This window comes from Poecilia reticulata, chromosome 22 (genome assembly GCF_904066995.2).
Source record: "Poecilia reticulata chromosome 22, P_reticulata-male-v2, whole genome shotgun sequence".
Classification (NCBI taxonomy): Eukaryota; Metazoa; Chordata; class Actinopteri; order Cyprinodontiformes; family Poeciliidae; genus Poecilia; species Poecilia reticulata.
Genome location: NC_088851.1, coordinates 137,124 through 162,653, shown reverse-complemented (window position 1 = coordinate 162,653; position 25,530 = coordinate 137,124). Strand labels below are relative to the sequence as shown.

Sequence of the window (25,530 nt, the reverse complement as noted above, 5' to 3'; positions counted from 1 at the left end):
AAACGTTTTATAAAACTCAGCTGTGAAGCCGTCTAACCCTGGAGCCTTACTTGAGGGTAGATGTTTAATCACCTTGACTATTTCTTCAATAGTAATGGGGCAGTCTAGATCCTTACGCTGGTCTTCAGATACTCTTGGAAGATTTAAGTCTACAAGAAATTCCTTGATATTTTCTCGTGAGGCTGTTGATTCTGAGCTATAGAGATTCTTGTAGTAATCACTAAATACTGCATTTATTTCATGTCGATCCGAAACAAGAAAACCAGTCCTATTCCTAATAGCTGAGATGGAAGTCATAGCCTCTCTTTGCTTAATGTATCTAGCCAATAGTCTACCTGCTTTATCTCCCTCCTCAAAGTATTTTTGCCTGGCACGAAATAGGCTAAATTCAGCTTTTTCTGACATAATAGTATTATATTCGTACTTTAGCTTTGTAAGTTTGTTCAAGGTTACCAAAGAATAATCCCTTTTAAAACTAGACTCTGTAATCTCAATTTGTCTTTCTAAATTAACTAGTTTAACAGTGTTTGCCTTTTTTTTAGATGAAGCCTGTTGGATGATATAACCTCTTAAATATGCCTTTAGCGCCTCCCAAGCCACTCCAGCAGAGGGAGCCGTGGCAATATTCATATCGATGTACAATTTGATTTGTGATGTAAGAGAATCTTTGAAAGCCTCCTCTAGTAAGAGACTAGAATTTAGCCTCCATCTAGGACTTCTCACCATTGTATTAATCGCAAACATAAAAAGGTAAATAGGGCTATGATCTGACAATATTATGCTCCCAATACTCGTAGAGGCCACCGCTGTCATTAATGACTTAGATACCAGAAAAAAATCTATTCTTGAAAGAGATCGATGTGGGGGAGAGTAAAAAGTATAATCCCTACCAGAAGGATTTTGCAACCGCCAAACATCCGCAAGGCAACAAGCTTTGCACATACCTTTAAGAGCGATGTGTGTTTTTGGAATGCGTGTTATTGTAGTGCTTCATCACCATAAGTTGTGTCCATCACCTCATTAAAGTCTCCTGCTACTATAATGGGGTAATTTCCTAGATCGATTAGTTTCTTTTCCAGCGGTCCGAAAAAGGAAGGGTCGTCAACATTAGGTGCATACACATTTGCCAAAATAATGCTGTAACCTTGGATCTCGCATAGCATTAGTAACATCCTTCCCTCTTTATCTGTGCTCTGCTTCAGACATTTAAATTGCAAACGTCTATCAATAAGAGTGGCTACACCCCTACTTTTACTACTCCCACAACTTGCCCCCACAAATCCTACCCAGCCTGCACCCAGTCTGTATGAATCTAGCAAAGACAGATGTGTTTCCTGGATAAAAACAATTTGGCAATTTTTAGCTCTAATAGAGGACAATATCTTTCTTCTCTTTATGACATTATTAATACCTTTGACATTCCAGCTCATGAGACTCAAATTATTACTACTGAATGAGATATTTAAAATGCATATGGAGCAGGCAATACTGTAACCTTATAGGTATCGGCGGGCTGGACAAAAACAGAAAAAGAACATAAAAAAAGAAAAAAGAACAAGGCAACAACATTCACAAATTCCAACAACGTAGAACGACCCCCCACACAAAAAAACAGTCCAAATATATCTAACTGAGCTATGTTTATACAACCCACCCTTACTCTGGTCCGTGATCACACTTAACCTAGACCACCCCAAAACTCCCCCCAACCCCCCAACACGTGGGTGACAGAAACCCCCCCCACCCACAAAAAAAAACACGGGGTTAGGCAGAATCACTGCACCTATAACATTATAACAGGGAGCCAAACAGCCACCTACCTTTAACAAGACCAGTTAAAGAGTAAGGTGCAAGAACAGGTGTTAAGTTTGAATGAAATGCACAAAACTTAGAATTATAGTGACCCTTTCTAGCCTTAAAACCCAGCAGACAGATACAATTATTATTATTATTATTTTTATATATCCTCACCCATCAGTAACGTTCAAATGAGTCCGAGCAGAAGAGGGGTCCAGAGAGTAAATAAGATTAGTTCCTGCGTTAGCATATCCATGAAGATCCAAAGTATAATTTCTGCCCTCAATGCCTCATCCACAATCCATATCGCCGCCCGGTCATTCCATAGAACGAATGTAAGCCAGTACCTTCTTATGGTCCTCAAAGCGCTCACGCCCCCGTGAAGTTATCACAGTAAGCACGGCTGGGTAGTTTAGGAAGAAGCGGACGCGTTTCTCATGGAGTAGTTTCTTACATTCATCAAACCTTCTGCGTTTATCACTGAGAAGCTTGGAATAGTCCGGAAACACCATAATCCGGCGCTCTCTCCAGATCAGGTCTCCCATCTCGCGAGCGGCTTTGGCGATGCGTTCTCGGTCTTGAAATCGCTCGAATCGCGCAATGATGGGTCTCGGGCGGGAGGGCTGGTTACCTTGACCAGGAGACAATGGACCCAGCCTATGTGCCCTCTCTATTTCAAGTCCCTTGGGAAAGTTAATGTTCAGAAGCGTCGGTAGAGTTTCTTTCAGAAATGCCACCAAGTCGCTTCCTTCGCAGGATTCAGTAAAACCCAGAAAGCGCAAATTATTCCTGCGCTCTCGGTTTTCCATGTCATCGAGCTTTTGTCTCAGTATTTCCATTTCGGCGCTGGAAGCCATGGGGTTTGATTCTTGCTTCTCGCGTGCATCTTCAAGGAAGCACAGACGGTCCTCCATTTCGGCAATCCGGCTAACGATGTCAGCAATTCTCCTCTCAGTTGCAGTAGTTGTGTTTCGTATTTCTTCAAGTTTCTTGTCATGGCTTTCAGACTTTTCCGCAACAAGAGCGAAAAGCTTAGCAAGTTCCTTCGCCACCTCGCCAGTAACCTCTGCAGACGCCGCGTTCGTAGTATCAGAAGACGAGGCCCAGTTAGCCTGATTCTGAGCTAGGTTAGCAGGGCTAGCAGTAGCAACCTCCCCACCTTTGGTTCCTCCTCCAGCTGCGCTGGGTTTGACTGAGTTTCTGGTCGACTTAGACATCTTACCACTAGCTTAGAGATAACACTTAACACCTGACGCTGATTCCTCGGCTCCCTGCCCGATTTACATGCAAAATGCGTTATGAGGGGTGGTGCGGAACGCTCCTAGGCAGCCATCTTGTTGAGCGCGTCACGTGACTCCCAGGGTGAGTTATTTTTAATTCTAAATGAATATCCTTGTTGGACTTTTATTTAAGTGTTATTCTCCTTCAAGATACGTTTACCTAACACCTGAATAAATTAAATGTACATTATACAGCAAAGAAAATTAGAAGATCTGACATATATCCATTATGGAGATGATCGATTTTGGACGGGCGATGTGCCCTTATTGCATAAGCGATACTAAAGAATGACTGATATCATTAACGGTACAGGGAAGAAGCTTTTAGTTATCTTGCTTTGCTAGCAAAGTTGTTAGCTAGCAGCTAGCTAATAGCACATCAACAACAGCCTAATGTCTGTATGATAAAAATAGTGAATCAATAGATAACAGTTTTTCCTCACCTGGCTGTCTCCTCCCGCTCAGTAGTTCTTCACAGAAAGGCAGACGCAGAGGCCTGTCAGTGTCTGTTGTATTTCATTACCTCTCTGCTTAAAGCGCGACTCCGAGCTGAAGCAGAAACGATACTTCAACGTTTTCCGTCATCTGACAAGCAGCAAGTCTACTCCACTTTATTCACCAAAAATGTGTTTTTTTAATTCACCAAAAACTGTTCTGTAATCTGTAACGTTCGCTACGTTGAGCTCCAGTTATCCGCCTTATCTCACTGCGCGAGAGGCAACTGCGTCATGTGTCACGGGCAAAAGGTCAAAGGTAACAAGGTGACTGGCTTATTATGTTATACAAAAAATAAAAAATAAAAAAAATAATAATAATTTTAGTACATGTTATGTGTCACAAGAGGGCTTAAAAAATAATAATAAAAATAAAATAAAATAAAAATAAATAAAAATTGACCAAAAGGGCACTTGGGGGCAAGGAGCAAAAAGGGCAGGTGCTCAAGCCGCCCCAGCTCCCTTCTCTGCACGTGCCTGGAAATGAGGAAGGGAGGGTCAGTGGAGAGCACTGGAGTTGAACCTTTTTTCATTCAGTGTCATCAACAGAAAGAAAAAAGGCAGGAAGAGACGATAAAGCCGATAATTAAAATGAGCTTGATAGGTTTAATTTATCGTGCGATTAATTGATTTATCGTTTATCGCGACAGGCCTAGTTGGAAATACAAGTTCTGTCTGTGATTAAATACTTGTCCAGTCCCAGTACATGAACAGACGGTGTTAAATCAAATGGCCACTAAAAACAGCTGCTATTTAAATACCACTCTCCTATTACAATCAAGTTTTGGTGACATTGACAAGAGTATTTATAACATAAATTTCAGAGAGATTGTAACACTGGTGTCCCAGTAGTGAACAGCACCTGGGGCATATGTGGCTCAGTCCATTCCCATCAAATGTCAATCCTATTCAATGGATTGACATTGAATAGGATTTTGCTGCTCCTCTTTAAGGCTCTGCCTCACTCTATGATCTAGAGCAGTGTTTTTCAACCACTGTGCAGCGGCACTCTAGTGTACTATGAGTGATGGTCAGGCGTGCCGTGGAAATGATCCAATTTCACCTACCGTATTTTTCGGACTATAAGCTGCTACTTTTTTCCTACACTTTGAACCATGCGGCTTATAGCTCGGTGTGGCTTTTCTGTGGATTTTTCTTCAACCACCAGGGGGCTCTTTAGCAGGAAGTGAATCATTGGAAGTCAAAATTGGAAATCAAAGAAGAACGCGCTAATTTTCATTTAGAACAAGCACATGCTGGCAGCAGGCACGACGAAGAAATGTTTTCAAACTCATATGATGCAGCTTCTAAGTTGGGGGCTATCGATCTGGCAGTACAGGAAGGAAATAGAGCTGCTGCACGTAAACTCGGCGTGAACAAAACCGGATTTGGAGACGGAGAACTGCATCCTTAATATATCCAGCAGTTATTAGGACGCAGCCCTCTGCTGGGTTAATGTCACTTGTGGGTGTGAGTTTGAGTCATATTAGCTGTTTCAGATATGGAGTCTTTACTAACGTTTATGTTTTTCTGCCACATCTGTGTTAAAGATGATTCGTCAAGTGTAATGTTGAGTCAATACTGAAAGCACCAATTATGCTTTCTAAACATAATTGGTAGCCACAGCTAGAATCATTCAACTTCTCAGTCATATTCCAACATGACTGTCTATCAATTGTTCTGCCACACACATCTGCCAAACTGCATGTAAATTAATGGAGTATAAAAACAAAATCTTTAAGAAATATTTCATTCATTTCTAATGGTCTCTGTGGTAATTTTTCTCCTCCTATTTCTAGGTCATAATGAGTTACAAGGCTGACGGTGATTACAGAGTCCAGAAGCTCAAGAGTCTTTGTCAGAGTGCTTGTTCACAGGATCTTGGCGAACAGAAAAAGCAAGACCTTGCGCAAAGATTACAAGACAGTGAGGAACAGTGGGCAAGGCTGTTAAAAAATGCTAAACAAGCAATGAGAGAAGCTGAAAGGCAGTGTACTCTGGATCTCCAAATCAGGAACTTTGAAGCCTTGAATGAAAGCATCGGCAACTGGCTAAAAGGAAGGCAGAAGGATCTCATGTCTTTGGATAATGAGGCTGATCTAGAACAAGTGATACAAACGTCTCAAGTATGTATAAAGTTCTAGGAGAAAAGTACTTTTGCAAAGTACTTATTTTTTAACGATGATTTTAAAAAAGGGCTATTTAAAATCATCCATCATTCCTACTTCTAATGCTTTCCCTGAACCAGTTTCTTAAAATTCAATTGTTATTGTTTGACAAGCACTGCGTCATATTTTGAGTGAATTGGAAAGATTGCTATATCAGTGAATTTTGAATGTCAACAGTGGTATCAATCAGGACCATTCTAAACACAGAGTGCCTTTGGTAAGGCAAATAAGGAGACATGATTGACACCTCAAGTAAATGTACTGCTACAATATGCATGCAAAATTATTGTAAGAAGAGTAACTCTGCAGTAAGGTCAAATTTATGGGTTAGTTTGGCCTACTCAAAGTCCAAATTTAATTTATCAGAAAATTCCACGTTACAATTATGTACACACAATGAAAGTTTTCTTTTTCCTTTGTCTGTGTGTGCTTTATTAAAACATGTATACTAATTTAAACTCCTTATGTTGAAAATGTGTTTTATCATCAGAACATCCTGAGCCTCAAGCCTGAGGGAGACTCAAAACTGTCTGAACTGACAAGACATAGCCAGAGTTTGTCTGAGCAGGAAGAAATTTCAGTGTATGTGCAGCAAGAGGCCCAGAAGGCAGCACAAGACTCAGAGGAACTATGGAGGAAAGTCCTGCAGACTGCTGAAAACACTCTGCTGAAAGCTGAGGTCCACTACTCACTGTCTAGAGAAATGTGGACCTTCCGAAACCATGCAGATAACACAAAACGTTGGATTGAAGGCCTGGATAAACAAGCTGAATGTATGCAAGGTGGGATGCAGGGCAGCAAGGCTCAGCTAGAGGAAAGAATGAAAACTGCACAGGTATGATCTTCAGAAGAACATTTTTGGAAACAAATCATGCTGCAATGAACATTTTCTTTCATGTTCTTTTTTCATTCACTAACTTTTAGCCCAAAAAAGATGATTATTCAAATAGTTTTTCATTAGCTGAAAATGTTTATTGGGACAATCTCAGATATGAATGTCTGTGGTTTTACAATGATTTATGTCTATCAGCACAAACTTTGCGTGTAGGTCATTTTGAGCTTTAAGTCAAATGGTGAAAGTCAAGTGATGGAGCTGAAGAGGCGAGCGCACAGTCTCTGTGACTATGCAGGCCTACCAGAAGATAAGAGGATGGAGGCTCAGCAGATTGTCCAGGATGTAGAGATACAGTGGAGGGCAGTTTTGCGAACTGCTGAGGAGACCCACAGGTACAAAGCATGTTTTAGAATCCTTTTTGATTTTTGTGCTGTTGTGCTGGTGTGCTGATAAAATCAAGGAAACATGGTACCAAAGACAATGGTCCTATTCTGAAATTTAGACCTCATCTTACTTCAGCAGAGATGGTCTATTCTCAATTTTATCTCTGTTTTTTATAATTTTGTGATAGTTTCAAGTTGGTTTGAAGGTCACAAACACAAGCAGTAAGATGGTTTTTGAAAAAGTTAAGTAATGAAAGGTACTGAAAACTTACAAACTGAAAGTAAAGCAACATAATCTAAACACATGAAACAACAGCAATAGTGGCAGCCAAACAATGTTGAGCATCACAGGTGGGTCTGACACTGAGCTGAGAAAATACGGAGCTTTAAATGCTGGGAAGGTGATTACTAGACAAGGGAAAAGTTTACTGAGCAAAAACATTAGGCTGCATTGAACAAAGGGAAGCTGGCTCTGGATAATGACTGAATAAACGAATGAAACTTAAGGAACAAGAAAACCACATCTAACAGAACCAGACCACAAAAATAAAATAAAAATAAAAACAACAAAAACTAAAACCATAACCTAAAATCAACATTTTGTGTATATTCATGTAGTTTTATTGTGAGAGAAATTTTTTCTGCTTGTATTGATATTAAGAATGTGTCTTTCAATTGATGCTCGTATTTTAGGTTGACCTTGAGATTCTTTATAGAATCCTGCAATAAAAGACTATTACTATTGTTATTGGTGTCTTAAAGTTCAGAGCAAAACCTCAAAAGAAATACAAAACCAAAGTTTGAATTCTGATTTCTTTTTGAAAAAAAAAAATAGAACATTAAGAAACAGAATTAAGCCAGATTTTCTAGTATATGTGCTGTAAGTGGTCACTTCCCATTTCTGTTTTAAGCAAAATTTGTATTGGTGTCATTAGAACTGTCAGTGTTACAAAATCGGCCCAGGCCCTGTCTGGGTGAGGCATATCTAAAAGACTGCCAACATTTACAGATCCAGATTGTGAGTTCCTGGTCAGGGCCCATCAAACTGTAGATCAGTTAATCTTGTTCACCACGTGGTTTTGTTCCTGAAACTTTACTTGGAATGTTTCATGAGAATCAGGGAGTTTTTTTTTATTTGATACTGATTTCTGACGTTCTCTTATCTACCACCTTCCACCCTGCAGACAACTGCAAGGTGTTATGGACCGCCTGCTTTTTTGCAAGTTCAATCAGGACCAGGCAGAAGCCCTACTGGCTGAGATCCAGAAGGAGGCATCCAGCCTTCCACAGACATTCACATGGCCAGGCTTGGGCCTGCGTAGACAGGCTGTAGAGCAGGCCCAGACCCTCCTGGAGCAGAGCACAACCTTAGCCCCTGTATTCTCAGATGTGCGTTCACAGGTAAACACAAAGAATTTAAAATATTTGAGTTATTAGAGAACAATTCTAAATGTCTGCTTCTTTAAGGTTGAGGAGCTGTATGAAATCACACAAGACCAAGTTTGGATTGAACCTTCCTGGACAGCCAAGGAGGAGGCCATTCCTGCCCTTCTAAAACAGCTAACTGTGAGCTTAACAAAAACAAGAGAAATGTGACTGCAGCAGCTATATCAGTCTAAACATGAATTTCTGTTCTTAGGATGTGGTAGCAAACTTGGAGCAAGGTATTGTGATGGAGCGGCAGTGCACTCTGCTTATTGAACAGCATGAAGCAGCTCAGGACTGGCTGAGAGAACAGATTAAAGGCCTGGGACCCGCACCTACAGACAGATCTGGCCTTTACAATTTTGTCAACACCCTAAAGGTTAACACATTTAATCTTCACAGTTTAAGTTGGAATACTAAGTCATAAATGGGACACATTTATAATAAGAACTGCATTTCTTAGACTTTCATTTTTGGCACTAAAAGACTGAACAGTATTGGCTAAATGACTTTGCAGTGAAGCACGTGTTTAGTACCTTTTTTAGTTTGTAAGTTTTTTTGCATGTGTCTTCAGAACATACATTTAAATATATTTTATGTGAAGAGCCAGTGTTTAGTTTTAATGTTTCTTCCTCATACACTAGACCCAGTCCTGAATCACTTCAGTTATACTCTATATTTGCAATGTTAGAGGAGAAGCACTTCTGTCAACATGTAAAAAAAAAACTAAACTAAAAAAAACTAATTCAGGTCCTGCATGTTTTCATAAACACTGCATCTTCTCAAAATGCTGTCACTTTTAGTTTACTACAATTCTGACAGTAAATGAACAGATGTTGTAGGTAACTTGAGATGAGACACAGCAAAGGCTGTCGTTCAGCATTATCTTATCCTAAGTGGTAGATCAGGTTCAATCCGAACAACAAAATAAAACACACAAAACATCATTATGTACTTACATCACCATCATTTGCAGATTTGTATTGAACAGTAGGAAGTGAACCTTCTTTTAGTTAAAGTATTTTTGGCAAATTGTGCTGTGGACTGTTGGTAGTTTTCAGTGGACTACAATTTTCTATGGCAATATTGCAGGGATGTTGCTAACAAAAATAAAATGAAGCCACACTGCTCCGTTCTCCGTGACTGAGAGAAAAAGCAAGGACACGTGCTCTATTGCAGTGGTCCCCAACCCCTGGTCTGCGGACCGGTACTGGTCCGTGGACCAATTGGTACCGGGCCGCACAAGAAATAATTAAATATTTCCTTTTTATGTATTATTAAGTTAAAATTTTCACAAAACTAAAATCTTCGTTTTTGTGGCTCATCTGTATCTTATTTTGAAGGGATATGTAAACGTTACCATAGCGACCAGAGTCAGAGAGCGTTTGGGCAGTGGTTGAGAGGAGATGAGTAGAGCTTGTGAGTATTAAGTCTGGTTTAGACAGAAAGATTTAAGGATTGTCGGCCGATTCTCCAAACCTCTGTGACCACAGAGCTGATGAAAGAACAACAGGTTCGATCGGTTCGTGTGTCCAAGGCAGGAGCAACACGAACCGATTCCACTCACGAACATCCCGATTCCAGAAGAAAATCCACAAAACTCCCAACATAGCATACAGGAATTTAGAATGACCAAACACGGATGACTATGTAGAAGCAATAGTGATAGTTTGTGGTCATTTTAAGAGATAAAAGACGTAACAAAAAGAAAAGGCGGTGGATAAAAGACGACGGGAGCAGCCGCTCTATTTGCTGCACTATGATTTTGGAGGTAACTATGTTTTTTCATGGTTAATATTTTTAACTGAATAAACATAAACATATATAATAATGACCTTTACATATAATAATAAACATTTCCACATATCTCCGATATCAACCAGACTCTCAGTTGCACAATATGTCAGCTGTTTGGAATTCCCCTCTGTTCTTATGTCACCGCGCTTTCTGATTGGCTGACGATTCAGCCAATCAGAACCGTCTGGAAGCAGGGGGCCTTCACATCAAGTCCCCTGCTTCCAGCAGCCTGATGGACTGTTCCACATCCTGGTTTTTCTTTCGACCAACCACCTTCTGTCAGCCAGTCCTTAAATTCAGCAAAACAAAATGTTAATGATCTTAAATAAACATAAGGTGTTGACTAAATGTGTGCACCCAAATTAGTAAACAACCTAATGCAATAACAACCAGAAAAACCATCAAAGAAAAAGTGAAATTCTAAATATATTATATGAAAACATTTAAATAAATACTAACACTGGGTAAAAGATGAGGAACCTCCACAAATGCCTTCCTTGAATGTCTCGCTGGTGATTAGCAGAGGCAAATCCAAACAGCCGAATTTAGGGTCTCCCGCCTGATCCGAGTGAACAACATTCTCCAAGGTCACACCATAATCCATTCTGAGTCCGAGATCCGCTGCCCGACCACGGTCCTGTTCCAGGATCGCACCCAGTCTGCGGCTCAGCTCCCGTATCATCTCAGTATGAGTGTTGATCGCTCTGCAGATCCCATCAACCATACCCGGCAGCCTCGAAGTTGACAGAACTGCCGCCGGTATCTTCCAAAATTTCCAATAAGCAGAAAACCTGTTATAAATCCAATCATATACACATCTTCAGCATCCTCGACTGACAGCGTCGTCAGACACACGGTCTTCCACTTCCATGTAGAATCCATTGTATATCCAGCGAAGAATGTCCTGTCGGGACACGAGGGTTCCCCTTTACCCGGTTTCAGAGTGGAAAAAATTGTATCAATTGCGTTGAGAGCAGGCCCGTGCAAAGGGGGGTTCTGGGGGTGCTTTAGCACCTGCCCTTTTTGCTCCTTGCCCTCAAGTGCCCTTTTGGTCAATTTTTTTATTTTTTTTGTATTATTTTCTAAGCCCTCTTGTGACACATAACATGTACACAAATTATTATTATTATTATTAATTTATTTTTTAATTTTTTTTTGTACAACATAATAAGCCCTCTGGTCACCTTGTTACCTTTGACCTTTTGCCCATGACGCATGACGCAGTTGCCTCTCGCGCAGTGAGATAAGGCGGCTAACTGAAGCTCAACGTAGCGAACGTTCCAGATTACAGAACAGTTTTTGGTGAATTAAAAAAAACGTTTTTGGTGAATAAAAACGTCATTCACCAAATAATAACGACTTGCTGCTTGTCAGATGACGGAAAACCTTGAAGTATCGTTTCTGCTTCAGCTCGGAGTCGCGGTTTAAGCAGAGAGGTAATGAAATACAACAGACACTGACAGGCCTCTGCGTCTGCCATTCTCTGAAGAACTACTGAGCGGGAGGAGACAACCAGGTGAGGAAAAACTGTTCTTATCTATCGATTCAGTATTTTTATCATACAGACATTAGGCTGTTGTTGATGTGCTATTAGCTAGCTGCTAGCTAACGACTTTGATAGCAAAGCATGATAACTAAAAGCTTCTTCCCTGTACCGTTAATGATATCAGTCATTCTTAAGTCTCACTTATGCAATAAGGGCACATCGCACGTCCAAAACCGATCATCTCCATAATGGATATATGTCAGATCTTCTAATTTTCTTTGCTGTATAATGTACATTTCATTTATTCTGGCATTAGGTAAACGTATCTTGAAGGAGAATAACACTTAAATAAAAGTCCAACAAGGATATTCATTTAGAATAAAAAATAACTCACCCTGAATTACCATGATAGATATAATGTATGTAATAAAAGTGACATTAATGAAGGGGAAAAAAACTCAATCCAGACTTTAAGTTTATGGTCTGGTCCGCAGAGTATTAAGTTAAATTTGTTTCCCAATTATTCAATGGGGGGGAAATAACCTCAGTTAAGTAAAATAAAATTGTAATCAAAACTTTTGGAATTGTAATGATTTCTTTTTAAAAACAAATCGTTTTGTTTAAAAAACTTTTTAATTAAATAACTAATTTTTGTCTTGTGAACATAAAAAGTTATTTGCCAAACAAACATCTTTTGCCCACAATGTCATGTGAGAATCACAAGCAAAACTTTGAGTCAAGCAAAACCTTAGAATATTAAGAAAAGATTTCTGACATGCACAAATAAATTTGTTTTGCCAAAAAAAAATCACTTCATGAGACAAATGTGTGATTTAAATGTTTAAAAAGGTTTTTTAAGCAAAACTCAGTAGGCTTTTCTCATGGTGACATACATTAACAATTAAATATTTGCTTTTGTTTTTTCTTTTTTTTGCAGTTCCACATTAAAGTTTGATGCAGCTCTGCTTTTCTGAATGGACCATCTTCATCTCCACTGCAAGTGCTGCAAACAGGCAGCTCTTTATGTAAATATTTATTTACATATTTATTTACATAAGTATTTACTTGCAATACTTTCCTATAACAAAATAGACCTTCAGAAAGAAATTACTAATAAAATATCTTACATATGCATAGTTGTATGCTCTGTTTACAGATTCTCCTTAGCTTTGATTGTATATCTCACAATTTTGTAATTTATCATTGTTTATTAAACTTTGAAAGCTGAGAGGCTTTGTTAATATTCTGTCCTAAAATACGGTTGGATGTGCCCTTTTTTTTTTTTTTTTTGAGCACGCCCTTTAGTGGTCTCTGCACGGCCCTGGTTGAGAAACCAGCTGACCAGATCCATAATTTGCAACTTTGGAAATTATTCAAAAGAAAGACTCTTTGCTTTCTTTTGAATAACTTCCGCCTTGACATTATGTCAGTTGGGAGAAAGTCCATTTACCTACCTACCTTGCAGCCAATCCAGAACCGGATTTGATCAGGATTCTTCACTTTATAACAATAACAGTAATAATAATACATTTTATTTATAATGCCCTTTTCATCTTGAGATCGCAAATGACTATGAAGGGATAAAAGCCAAACAAGAAATTACAGTGGATAAAAATAAAAGATTGTTAAGAAACATCTAAAAAAAGAAAAATTCAGTTAAAAATAAATGTCTTAATTGTAGTGGATTGTAGTGTCCTCCAGGGGTGAAAGTAGTTTTAAATTCTTGGGGTACTGTAGTGGCGATTGTTTGTTAAACCAAACATCCAACAAAGTTCCATTAAGCCACTAAGGCACTGGATTCAAGTCTCTTTAACGCAGGCAAAAGAAGGTTCAATATTCAAACGTGTAAGTTGTTCTTCATTATTTATTTCTTAACATCTTTGCAAGAAAAACAATTACAGAGATAACTTTCCTTCTACCTCTCTTGCACTGGTAAAAACCATAAGCCCCAAACCCAAATGCCTGTTGGTCCTTTACCAGGCTCCTACACTTATAGAAAGAGGACCAACCCACCTCACTTCCTGTTTGCTTAGAAAAATAAGAAAAAATAATAAAACAAAAGATAAATAAAATCAACAATTATTAACCTACAAATAAGTTCTGCAAATAATACAAAAAATATAAATTTAAGAATAAACTAACAAAATTCAAATGGATAAAGAAAAATAAAGAATAAATAGCTCCAACACTCCGGCCCCTAATTGTGGATAATATCACAATTATTTTAACAAGGAAAAGGAGCTATTCTCTCAAACATGCTCTTGATTCCTCAGGACACTGGTTTTTGTTTGTAATTGCACAGAACGCACCAAGCCTTTGGCATCCTGGTTTACACTCAAGACTTTGGCCATCATCCATGATCCTCTTGGAGCTGTAGAGTCTGCAATTAAGACAACATCTCCAGGAAGGAGACATCTTTTAGTTCTTGTCCATTTATGTCTTTCCTGCATCAGAGGCAAGTACTCAGAAAGCCATCTTTTCCAGAACAGCTCTGCACCTGCTTCCGCCTTTTCCTGACATAAAGATCCTTTTTGTGGAACAGTCCTGGTGGCAAAACTGGTTTGGTTTTCAGCAACAACAAATGGTTGGGTGTGAGTGCCTCGAGATCATTTGAGTCATCTGAAACTTTGGTAATGGGTCTGTCATTTAATATGGCTTCAACTTCACAAAATATTGTTTGAAGTCCTTCATCCTCTAAAACTTGTTCTTTAAGAACAGAGACTAAAATGCTTCTTATGGAACGAATTAAACGCTCCCAAACTCCACCTTGGTGAGAGGCTGCTGGGATGTTAAAGTTCCATTTGATGCCATCCTGCACAAAAGCATTTTGAATTTTGGCATGGTTCAGCTCAGCCAAACTCTCCTTCAGCTCTCGATTTGCACCAACAAAATTTGTGGCATTTGCGGATCTGATGGTGGAAACTGGGCCTCTTCTACAGATAAACCTGCGGACTGCGTTTATACAGGAATCTGTATCGAGGGTGTATGCAATTTCCAGATGTACTGCACGGCTGGTGAAACAAGTGAACAGAACTCCATACCTTTTCAGGAGACTTCTTCCTCTTTTAACACTTACAGGACCAAAGTAATCCACTCCAACATTTGTGAAAGGAGCAGTGTCAGGCAGAACTCTTTCTTCTGGCAGATCTGCCATCTTTTGTTCAACAAACTTTCCTCTGTTACGTCTGCAAACAACACAGTGAGAGATTATTTTTCTGGCAGCTGAATTAGCATTTATGATCCAGTAATTTTGTCTTAATCTGGACAACATATGAGCTCTTCCTGCATGTCCCAACTGTTGATGAATATGGTGTAAAATCAGTGTAGACACATACATATCCTTTGTTAAAATTGCAGGATGCTTTGCTTCAACAGGCATGGCTGTTTTATTCAACCTGCCACCCACTCCGAGGACCCCAGCATCTAATACTGGGTCGAGTTTGTATAAAGAACTTCTCTTGGAGACTGCTTTAAGGCCACTGGTGATTAAAGCCATTTCAATTGTAAATTTCTGTTGTTGTGGAAACTGAATAATAGATAGCTCTGCCTTGGCCAAGTCTTCAGGAGTCATTTTCTTTCTTCAGAGTTGTCTTGAATCTGTCCATCTGCTTTTCTAGTTCTTTCTTTTGATTTTCTGGATCATTTTTATTCAGGTCTGCAGCAGCAAACTCTTTCCTTTTCTGTTGTAGCAACATCAGAATGTTTTTCAGCTTTAGAAACCAGGCAACAGAGGTTTTAAGTTTTGTCCAAGATGAAAAATAATGAATCAGATGGTTCGCAGCATTTTGTGATTCCTTCACAACACTTACTGTTAGGTCCTTTTTGACCTCTGGGTCATCTGCAGGAATTGCATGGTGATCCACATCCAGTTTAGGCCATTCCTCTTCTGATCTGTGGAGAAATTCTGGCCCATTTATCCATCTCCTGCATCTGAGGAACTCCTCAGCTCTCAGGCCTCTGGATGCATCGTCTGCAGGATTCTCCTTGGAGGAAATGTATCTCCACTGATTCACATCTGTTGCTTCTCGGATGACAGAGATTCTGTTTGCAACAAAGATGTGAAATCTTCTGGTTTCACTGGAGATGTATTTCAGTACCGTTGTACTTTCAGTCTAGAAAACAGGTTTTTCCAAATGTATCTGCAGCTCCTTTTGCAGCAGTTTATTCACTCGGACAGCAAGAACAGCAGCTGTCAGTTCCAACCTGGGGATTGTCGTTTGCTTCATAGGTGCAACTCTTGCTTTTCCTAGAATGAAAGCAACATGTGAGATGTTATTCTTTTCCAGTTTTAGATACGACGCTGTTCCATAGCCATCTTGACTTGCGTCAGAGAAATGATGGAGTTGTGCTTTGTCTGGTTTTCTGATGCAGCTTGGTTTGATGCAATGCTCCACTTTAAAACTGGATATCAGCTGGAGATCCTCCAGCCAATCAAGCCACTTTCTAGACAGAGAATGGGGAATAACTTCATCCCATTTCAGATTTTGTCGACAACGTTCTTGAAGCAACAGTTTATCTGGCATACTGAAGGGAGCCAGGATTCCCAAGGGATCATACAGTGAGCTAACCACAGACAAAATGCCCCTTCTGGTCTGTGGGCGGTCCTGCACAGACGTTCTGAACCTGAACTCGGCTGTTTCAATGTTCCACTGTAAACCCAGTACTCTCTCAACTGGAAGTTGGTCTTTGTCCAAATCCAGATTCTTGATTTCTTTTGCTCTCCTCTCCTCTGGGATTGACATGAGCACTGTGCGACTGTTGCTGACCCATTTTGAAAGCTTGAATCCTCCTTTAGAGCAGAGGTCTGTCAGCCTCTACACCGTGTGCACTGCATCTTCTTCTGTGGGAACAGATTTTAAACAGTCATCCACATAAAAGTTATTTCTGATTATATCAATCACTTCAGCTGGAAACTGTTGTGCGTTGTCATCAGCAGTTATTTGCACAGCTGGGAGAAGACACTGCTCCAAACAAATGAACCAACATCCGGAACTCCTGTGCAGGTTTTGATGTGTCGCCATGACGCCACCACAGGAAACGGAGAAAGTTGACATGTTTTTCAGAGACATAAACTTGGTGAAACATGGCATCGATGTCGGCCGTTAGTGCAACAGGCTCTTTTCTAAATCTGATGAGGACTCCAGCCAGAGAGTTTGTGAGGTCAGGTCCCTGTAGAAGCTGACTGTTCAGTGATGCTCCTTTATAAGTTGATCCACAGTCAAATACAACTCTTAACTTGCCTTTTGTGGGATGATGCACTCCATGATGCGGGATGTACCACAATTGTCCATCATCTTTCTGTAGCTCCTCTACTGGTACGGCCTCAGCATGTCCTTGTTGCAGCATGTTGTTCACACATGCAGTGTATTCCTCCTTGTACTGAACATCCTTTTCAAATCTCCTCCTGAGGCTCTGGAGGCGCTGCTCTGCAACACAGATGTTGTTCGGCAAACTGGGACTTTCACTCCTGAAAGGTAAGTCAATGTGATAATGACCTCCAACAAGTTTTGTTGAGTTATTAACAATGTTCATGAAAAGCAGATCCTCTCTGGACATTTCAGTTTTCTCCTCTGATGATCTTTCATTAAAATCATGATTGTACTGTTTGACCAGCATTTCTTTAAGATGCTCAACAGAGATCCTGTTGGCTGTTACAGCAGTGCAGACATTTTTATTTTTGCTGTTGCTTCTAGTGTGCAGGGGACCATTTATGACCCATCCAACTTTAGTTTTTACAGCATAAGGTCCACCATCCACACTGTTTATCACCTCCCAGGGCTCTAAAACATTTGAAGCATCAGTTCCTATCAGTAGTTCCACATCTGCATTGATGTTATGAAGCTTAATGGGTTTAAGATGAGGCCACTGATCAATGTCTTTCTGCTGGGGAATATTCAATGTAGAAACTGGCATTGTACTTTGAGTCAAAACATCTGGTAACTCTATGAAGTCATTTGTTTTCAGACCAAAGACTTCCAAACCAGACAAAACTTGTACATTAACAATCTTATTTTGACTCATTGTTCTCAGCAGAATATTTGTCCTTTGCCCTTTAAGTTCAAACTTTTTGCCAGAGTTTCTGTACAGAACGTACCTGAACTTCCTGGATCAAGAAACGTATAAGTTTGTACAACTTTGTTGCTCTTTTGACTTTTAACTTTTAACTGCAACAATAGAAAAGACAGCATCGTCATCATGACCGGCCCCAATATGCCCACATGTCTGAGTGGTTGCAGTTGAGAAGTTGACATGAGACCTGGTTGTCTGTGGGGTTTGTTCTGGAGAGGCTCCTGGCTCCTTTAGCTCTATGTGAAGAACCCCTGGATGCTTTTGGTGACACACGTTAAATCCAAACGACTCCAGCAGTTTTTGCTTGTGTGACCAACTTTCAGACAACCGAAACAAATCCCTTTTTGTTTAATGAAGGTCAACTTGTCCCGATGCATTTTAGCTTTAAACTGCATACAGTTTTCCAACAGATGATTTCTTTGTGAACAAAACAAACAGCTGTGAAGAGCAGTAGACTTGGTCTTGTTTTCAGCTGAGTGAGTTCTGGCTTCTGGAATTGTGCTGACATTAGTGGCAAAACTGCTTCCTTTCTTCCTTTGCTTGCTGGAACTTGAAACTTTAGAGTTGCTCCCAGTTGGTGGGTCTTGGATGTTGCCAAACACTGGATCTGATGCTACTTTTACTTCTTTATTATAAAAGCAACCAGATCAGTGAACAATGCTCGGTGGCCATTTTGCTCCTGCAGCTCATAAGCAGTAACTCTCCATTTTTCCCTCAGTTTATGTGGGAGTTTCATTACAATTGTTCTCATATTTGAAGGTAAGTCCAACTCTCTCATGTAAACAACTTGTTGTGTTAGATTTGAACATCCTTGAAGGAAAAGAGAGAATGATTGAAGACTTTTCACATCATCTCCTTTAATTGGTGTCCAACTCATAATCTTCTCCATATATGCAGAAGCAATTTTATTTTCATTTCCAAAATGTTCATCGAGGAGATCTTTGGCCTTGGAATAACCTTGATCAGGAGGTAAGTGCTGACAACTATGCACCAGATCTTTAGGCTGCCCCCTAGTGAACTGCTCTAAGAAGTGCAAACAATCGCTCCAGTTGTCAGTTTTAGCTTCCACTCCGTTTTCAAAAGAGTTCATAAACGATCTGTACTGCAGGGGGTCCCCATCAAACACAGGGATGTTTCTGGATGGGAGAATAGACAATAAGTTTTGTTTTACAAGTAAGGCAGTGATATCATTTTGTCTCTGCATGATGTTCACAATATCATTCTGACAGTTCTCAGAGATAGAAGGAGATTGACATTGTGTTTGCTGTGTTGCTTGAGTTGAAGAATCAACTTTTATTCTCAGACAATCCATTTGAAATTGTTTCTGCCTTTGTTTAGGTCTGACGACAGGACAGTCGGATGAAGAAGCTGTTCTTTCTTTCGGAACAAACTCATCAGCGTGAGGATTTAGCAGGGGCGTGTCCCTTGCTTGGGCTCTTTCAAAATAAGAGTTCATTGCATCGGATCGTTTAGAGCCAGCAACTGAATTTATTTTTAAAACATTAAGCTTTGCATTGGTTGCTGCCAACTCTGTTTCCAAGTCTAATTTTTCCTTTTCTTGTCTCAGTTTTTCCTCTTGAGCTTCAATCAGATGTTTTTTGTTCAACGCAGCGAATCTCTCCATGACCGCTACCTTTTCAGCCGCAGCTTTAATGCGAGCAGAAGAGGTGGATGAAGTCCGAGACTGCTGTGAGGACGTTTTTGAACGTGGCTTTACACTTGAAATATTAGATACACTGTCTTCTTATTTCATCCAGATCTGCAACAACCTGATCATCAACATTAATTTTATGTTCAGTATATGGATCTCCTGCTTCATGCAACCAGTCCTTTACATTGTCCATAAATTCAGAGAATGCCGTCACCTTGGACCGAAAATATACAGTTTGCCTTTTCACTTCTTCTTCTGGTAATGGCAAACTTAACAAGGATTCATGTAAATCAGTTGCATCTTGATAGCACTTAATAAACTTGACAAAGTTAGAAGATACTTCCGGAACATTTTCTTGTGACGTCATTAATGCAGAGATTTTCTCCATACATTTTGAAGCTTGTTTACACTTTAAACTTCGTTTTTCTTGACATGTTTTTATATAAAACTCCAAACCCTTTTGTGTGAATTTGATGGTTCTTTTCTCTTGTGACATCTCAGTGTCATCCTCTTTACTCTTTACATCAGACATTTTAGTGATTCTTTGAATTATTTCACACATTCAAAAGCGGCATAATCCAGGAATCCACAGATGAAGCACAAACGTGTCTCTATGTTTAAAGAGGTTGATTCTTGTGAACAAACATTTCCATGATGGGCGTCGGCACACGTCTGGATCCAATTAAGCGTCAACTTGTCACATCAAACACATCTCATCAGTCTTTGCAGTGAAATAATGTCTTTAAACTCCAGTAGTTTCACCGTTTTCCTATACGGCTTGAACAATATTACCACGAACCAGTTTGATGAATGAGTGACGTGTCAATCCAGGCTTGACGCAGCAGTCGCTTGATTTCATCAAAGACGATCCAAAACCTTTTGTTTGATGATGATCCTTGAAATCCATAAATCCAGCATGTCAATTGACGGCGGAATTTAGTCCTTTTAGTCCACGGGTTGGTTCTTACTTGATCCATGGGGTGGTTTTTACTGATCCATGGGGAGGTTTTTACTGATGTAGTGGCGATTGTTTGTTAAACCAAACATCCAACAAAGTTGGGAGTGTGTGTGTGTCTTTGTGTGTTTTGGAGTTTCTGTGCTGATGAATTCTTTTGCGAAGCGATAAAAGCAGGTAGCTCTTGAATTGCTACAAAATTAAGTTGTATTTCTCTCAGCCCACTGGCTGCAATGTTGACACCTTCAGATGCCATTAGACCTAATTTCTGTACATCATGGCATGGAGTGCATCCCAGTTTTCCATATCTGACATATAACCATTTATTTAATCTTTTAAACTGGTTCTATTGATCCTGTGACCAGACAGAGGGATAATCAGTAGCCCAGCATCATGACCTGTTTGTTCTGAAGATCCTGCAGCTTCCACTTCGTCTTCCTAACATGGCGCCTCCTCACCCGGACTCTCATACTGACAGGAGGAACCACAGAGCTCTGTTAGGTTAAAAGCACATCTTCTGAAGTTGGGATATTTTTCCTCCAACAGGTTCCAAAGGAATCACCTCAAACCAGATGTTGGACTGGATTTTATTTCAACGTCATTTGTGAATGTTAGAGCCTCATTTTCAATAGTGGAGCTATAAAGGTTGAAAAAGGTTATCATTTTGGAGAAAGTATCAACATCAATATTTCCACTAAGTAAGAGGCAAAAAAAATTGTTTGATATAAAGGAAAAGTCTCTCAGACTCTGAGCTCAAAGCACCAAACTATATTTTTATATTAGACAATTAATTTAATTTCACATAATTATCGCAGTAGAAGTCATTTGTTTGTTAAATACTTAGTGAAACATATTTACCGTGTTTGATGTTTGTTGTAAATCACGTACAGCTACTCACAAAGAACGAGGTAATTAGTCCAAGTTTGCCGTTTATTGAACGTTCAGAAATTACAGCGGCTGTGATGAGCCACATCAAAGGTAAAACAACTCACTATTGCTTCTACATAGTCATCCGTGTTTGGTTATTCTAAATTCCCGTTTGCTATGTTGGGGGTTTTACTGGATTATCCTCTGGAATCGGGATGTTCGTGACTGGAATCGGGTCATGTTGTTCCTGCCTTGGACACACGAACCGATCGAACCTGTTGGACTTTTATCAGCTCTGTGGTCACAGAGGTTTGGAGAATCGGCCGACATTCTTAAATCTTTCCGTCTAAACCAGACTTAAGACTCAAGCTCTACTCATACTCCTCTACTCCTCTCGACCACTGCCCAAACGCTCTCTGACTCTGGTCGCTATGGTAACGTTTATATATCCCTTCAAAATAAGATACAGATGAGCCACAAAAGCGAACATTTTACTTTCGTGAAAATTTTAACTCACGATACTGACTAACGGAGCCTTGAGCTTGTTTCTCTGCACCGAGACGGTCCGATCTGAAAGTGATGAGAGACATTGACACCCGAAGTGTTGCTTTTATCCACAGCCTGCTTGGTCTCTATGTGGCGAAGCAGCTTGAAGCTTCATTGCCTCATTAGCAGCCGGTCGCCACATGTTACGCAGAGGGGCTTTTAATGTGGGACTCACCTACCGGTCCGGGATAGATCCATTCTCCTGTCTCTTCTCTGGGCCTTTTCCCCTTTGCAAAGAAACCTTCCAAAGACATCTGATCCTCCAGACTCAAATACATAAAACGGAAATATTTCACTATTTCTTGCGCGGCCCGGTACCAATGGACCGGTACCGGTCCACGGACCGGGGGTTGGGGACCACTGATCTAATCAACTCAAAACCTTCCGCGATCGACGTATTGCGCCCCTGCTCTACAAAGCACGAACAGTTCAGAAACTTCAGGCTCGTGCAGAGCCCACTAAAGGGGCAGGTGCTTAAAAAGAAAAGGGCACATCCAACCGTATTTTAGGACAGAATATTAAAGCCTCTCAGCTTTCAAAGTTTAATAAACAATGATAAATTACAAAATTGTGAGAGATACAATCAAAGCTAATGAACATCTCCATATAGAGCATAACATTATGCATATGTAAAATATTTTATTAGTAATTTCTTTCTGCAAGTCTATTTTGTTATAGGAAAGTTTTCAATATTCAAACCTGCAATTTAGCAAGATATGTAAATCAGAGCTGGACCACCAGACATTTTTTGTCTTTACATAATTACACTATTAAAAATATAAATAAGGGCACAATGCAACCTTTTAGTGACTGTAATCTATAAAACAGAGCTCCCTGTTTGCTGCAGTGGAAATGAAGATGGTCCATTCAGTAAAGCAGAGCTGCATCAAACTTTAACGTGGAACTGCAGAAAAAAAAAAAAAAAGCAAAATGTAATTGTTAATGCTTGTCACCATGAGAAAAGCCTACTGAGTTTTGCTTAAAAAACTTTTTTAAACATTTAAATCACACATTTGTCTCATGAAGTGATTTTTTTTTTTTTGCAAAACAAACTTATTTTTGCTTGTCAGAAATCTTTTCTTAATATTCTAAGTTTTTGTTTGTGACTCAAAGTTTTGCTTGTGATTCTCATTTGACGTCTTGAGCAGGGCCTAAAATCACAACAAAAGATTTCTGATGTGTGCAAATAAATGTTTGTTTGGCAAACAACTTTTTATGTTCACAAGACAAAAATTAGTTATTTAATTAACAAGTTTTTTAAACAAAACGTTTTTTAAAAAAAGAAATCATTACAATTCCAAAAGTTTTGATTACAATTTTCTTTTACTTAACTGAGGTTAGTCCGCCCCCCATTGAATAATTGGTAAAAAAAATTTAACTTCATACTCTGTGAACCAGAAACTAAACTTAAAGTCTGGATTGAGTTTTTTCCCCTTCATTAATGACACTTTTATTACATTCATTATATCTATCATGGTAATTCAGGGCGAGTTATTTTTAATCCTAAATGAATATCCTTGTTGGTCTTTTATTTATGTGTTATTCTCCTTCAAGATAAACTAAAACTAGAATAAATGCAATGTACATTATGTAGCAAAGAAAATTAGAAGATCGGACATATATCCATTATGGAGATTTTTTTGGACAGGCGATGTGCCTTTATATCATAAGCGAGACTGAAAAATAACTGATATCATTAACGGTACAGGGCTTTGCTAGCAAAGTTGTTAGCTAGCAGATAGCTTATAGCAGAACAACAACAACAGCCTGATGTCTGTATGATAAAAAATACTGGATCGATAGATAACAACAGTTTCTCCTCACCTGGTTGTCTCCTCCCGCTCAGTAGTTCTTCAGAGAAAGGCAGACGCAGAGGCCTGTCAGTGTCTTTGGTATTTCATTACCTCTCTGCTTAAACCGCTACTCCGAGCTGAAGCAGAAACGATACTTCAACGTTTTCCGTCATCTGACAAGCAGCAAGTCTACTCCACTTTATTCACCAAAAACGTTTTTTTTTAATTCACCAAAAACTGTTCTGTAATCTGGAACGTTCGCTACGTTGAGCTCCAATTATCCGCCTTATCTCGCTGCGCGAGAGGCAACTGCGTCATGCGTCATGGGCAAAAGGTCAAAGGTAACAAGGTGACCAGAGGACTGGCTTATCATGTTATAAAAAAGGCTTATCATGTTGAGGGTACTGCGTACCCCCGCTAAATCTTTTAGGGGTACGCAGTACCCTGCCGTACCCCCTTACTTTCACCCCTGGTGTCCTCTGAGTGTCAGGGAGGGTTTCTACAAATGTGTCTTTACCACGTATATTTTGACATTCCTGCATGAATTGTTCCACATATTTTATCTAATCTGTCTTCTGCTGCCCATAACATGGAGTTTATATACACGCTATTAGAGCATTTAGAGGTTATTGTCACTAAAATGAGAAGAAAAGGATTCCAAGCTTTCTCCTCTTCTTTCTAGAGACTAATCTACTAATCAGATTGAAAGATTGAGTGATGTAAGCTGGAGTCTTTCGCAGCGTCACTTGTGGATATGACTATAGTGACTGGAAGTAGCTTATTATTTTGTTTCAAAAATACATTGAATATTTTATTGTTGCCATAGACACTGACACTTTCAGTGAATAAAGCTGTTTGCAACACATTATTTCACATCTAATCATGGAAGTTGTAAAATCTTTGGCCATGTGAGACTGATGACCTATGTTTAATAGCATCAATAATAAGAATTTGGTTGGTACTTATAAAAGTGTACCCATCCCTATGCGCAACCTTAGTCCAGACCAGTGGTGGAGAAAGTACTCAAAAAATTTACTTAAGTAAAAGTACAAATACACAGACAAAAATGTACTTAAGTAAAAGTCAAAGTATCACATTAACATTTTACTCAAGTAAAAGTAAAAAAGTACTGGCTTTTAAAAATACTAAAGTATTAAAAGTAAAAGTACTTGCTGAATGCAATACCTAATCACTAATATCATTAAGTGTACCAATTGTATTTAATTTTAATACATCAAAAATGTGCCATTTTAATGAACAATGCCACAGATAAAGCATGTTTTTATTGAGTTTACTCTGTAACATAGTTTAGGCTTAGATATATGATTCTATGCATCATAATTTCAGGGATGGAAACATCTGGTCTCCTGTCCTAACATAACATGAACTTCACTTTTTTTTGCCACACATTTATTTTGAAAGAAATCCAACTGGCAGAGGAGGACGTGGAACCAAGGAGCCACGTAGCAGAGTTGTAGTCTAGACCACCGAACCCAAGACCAAATCAAAACCAGCACCCCATGCTACATGACAATAAAATTAAGTGCACCTATCAAAACTGCTTCTCAAATTGATCTGAAAGATTCACTTTCCCATAAAAACACCTAGATATTAAATACTTAGAGCTGAAATAAATTTAACCAGTGACAATTCAAACTCTTCTTTATTCTGTTTTGCTTTCATCTCTGTGCCACAATACATAGAGGTCTCCTGCCATCCCTAAAAAAAATAACACCCTGGGCGGTTGCCCATATTGCCAATGTCAGAAATAATAATTGTCTGCACCATTAAACATAGCAATTAACAACGCTCAACTATGAACACTGTCCAATGCCTAATAAGCAAGAAGTAACCAAGCAGGAGGAGCACCGTGACTGTTCTCATCCTCCCTCCTGCTGCAATGTCTGCCACCATGACAGGTGACGAAAACAAAGAGCAATGAGCATGCTCTGCGTTCCTACGTTCTTGTTTTATTTATTCGCCA

General features: G+C 39.4%; 1 protein-coding gene across 2 annotated transcripts in view; it reads left to right on the top strand.

Moving 5' to 3' along the window:
* The window catches only part of LOC103458066 (uncharacterized), a 243,167-nt gene that overhangs the window by 204,734 nt on the left and 12,903 nt on the right, over positions 1-25,530 (top strand). For both annotated transcript variants that reach the window (XM_081603523.1, XM_081603524.1), the window contains exons 44-49: positions 5,371-5,697; positions 6,230-6,574; positions 6,788-6,966; positions 8,142-8,358; positions 8,425-8,523; positions 8,597-8,761. In XM_081603523.1, the coding sequence (XP_081459649.1) occupies positions 5,371-5,697; positions 6,230-6,574; positions 6,788-6,966; positions 8,142-8,358; positions 8,425-8,523; positions 8,597-8,761 (1,332 nt within the window). The remainder of the gene's footprint in view (positions 1-5,370; positions 5,698-6,229; positions 6,575-6,787; positions 6,967-8,141; positions 8,359-8,424; positions 8,524-8,596; positions 8,762-25,530) is intronic.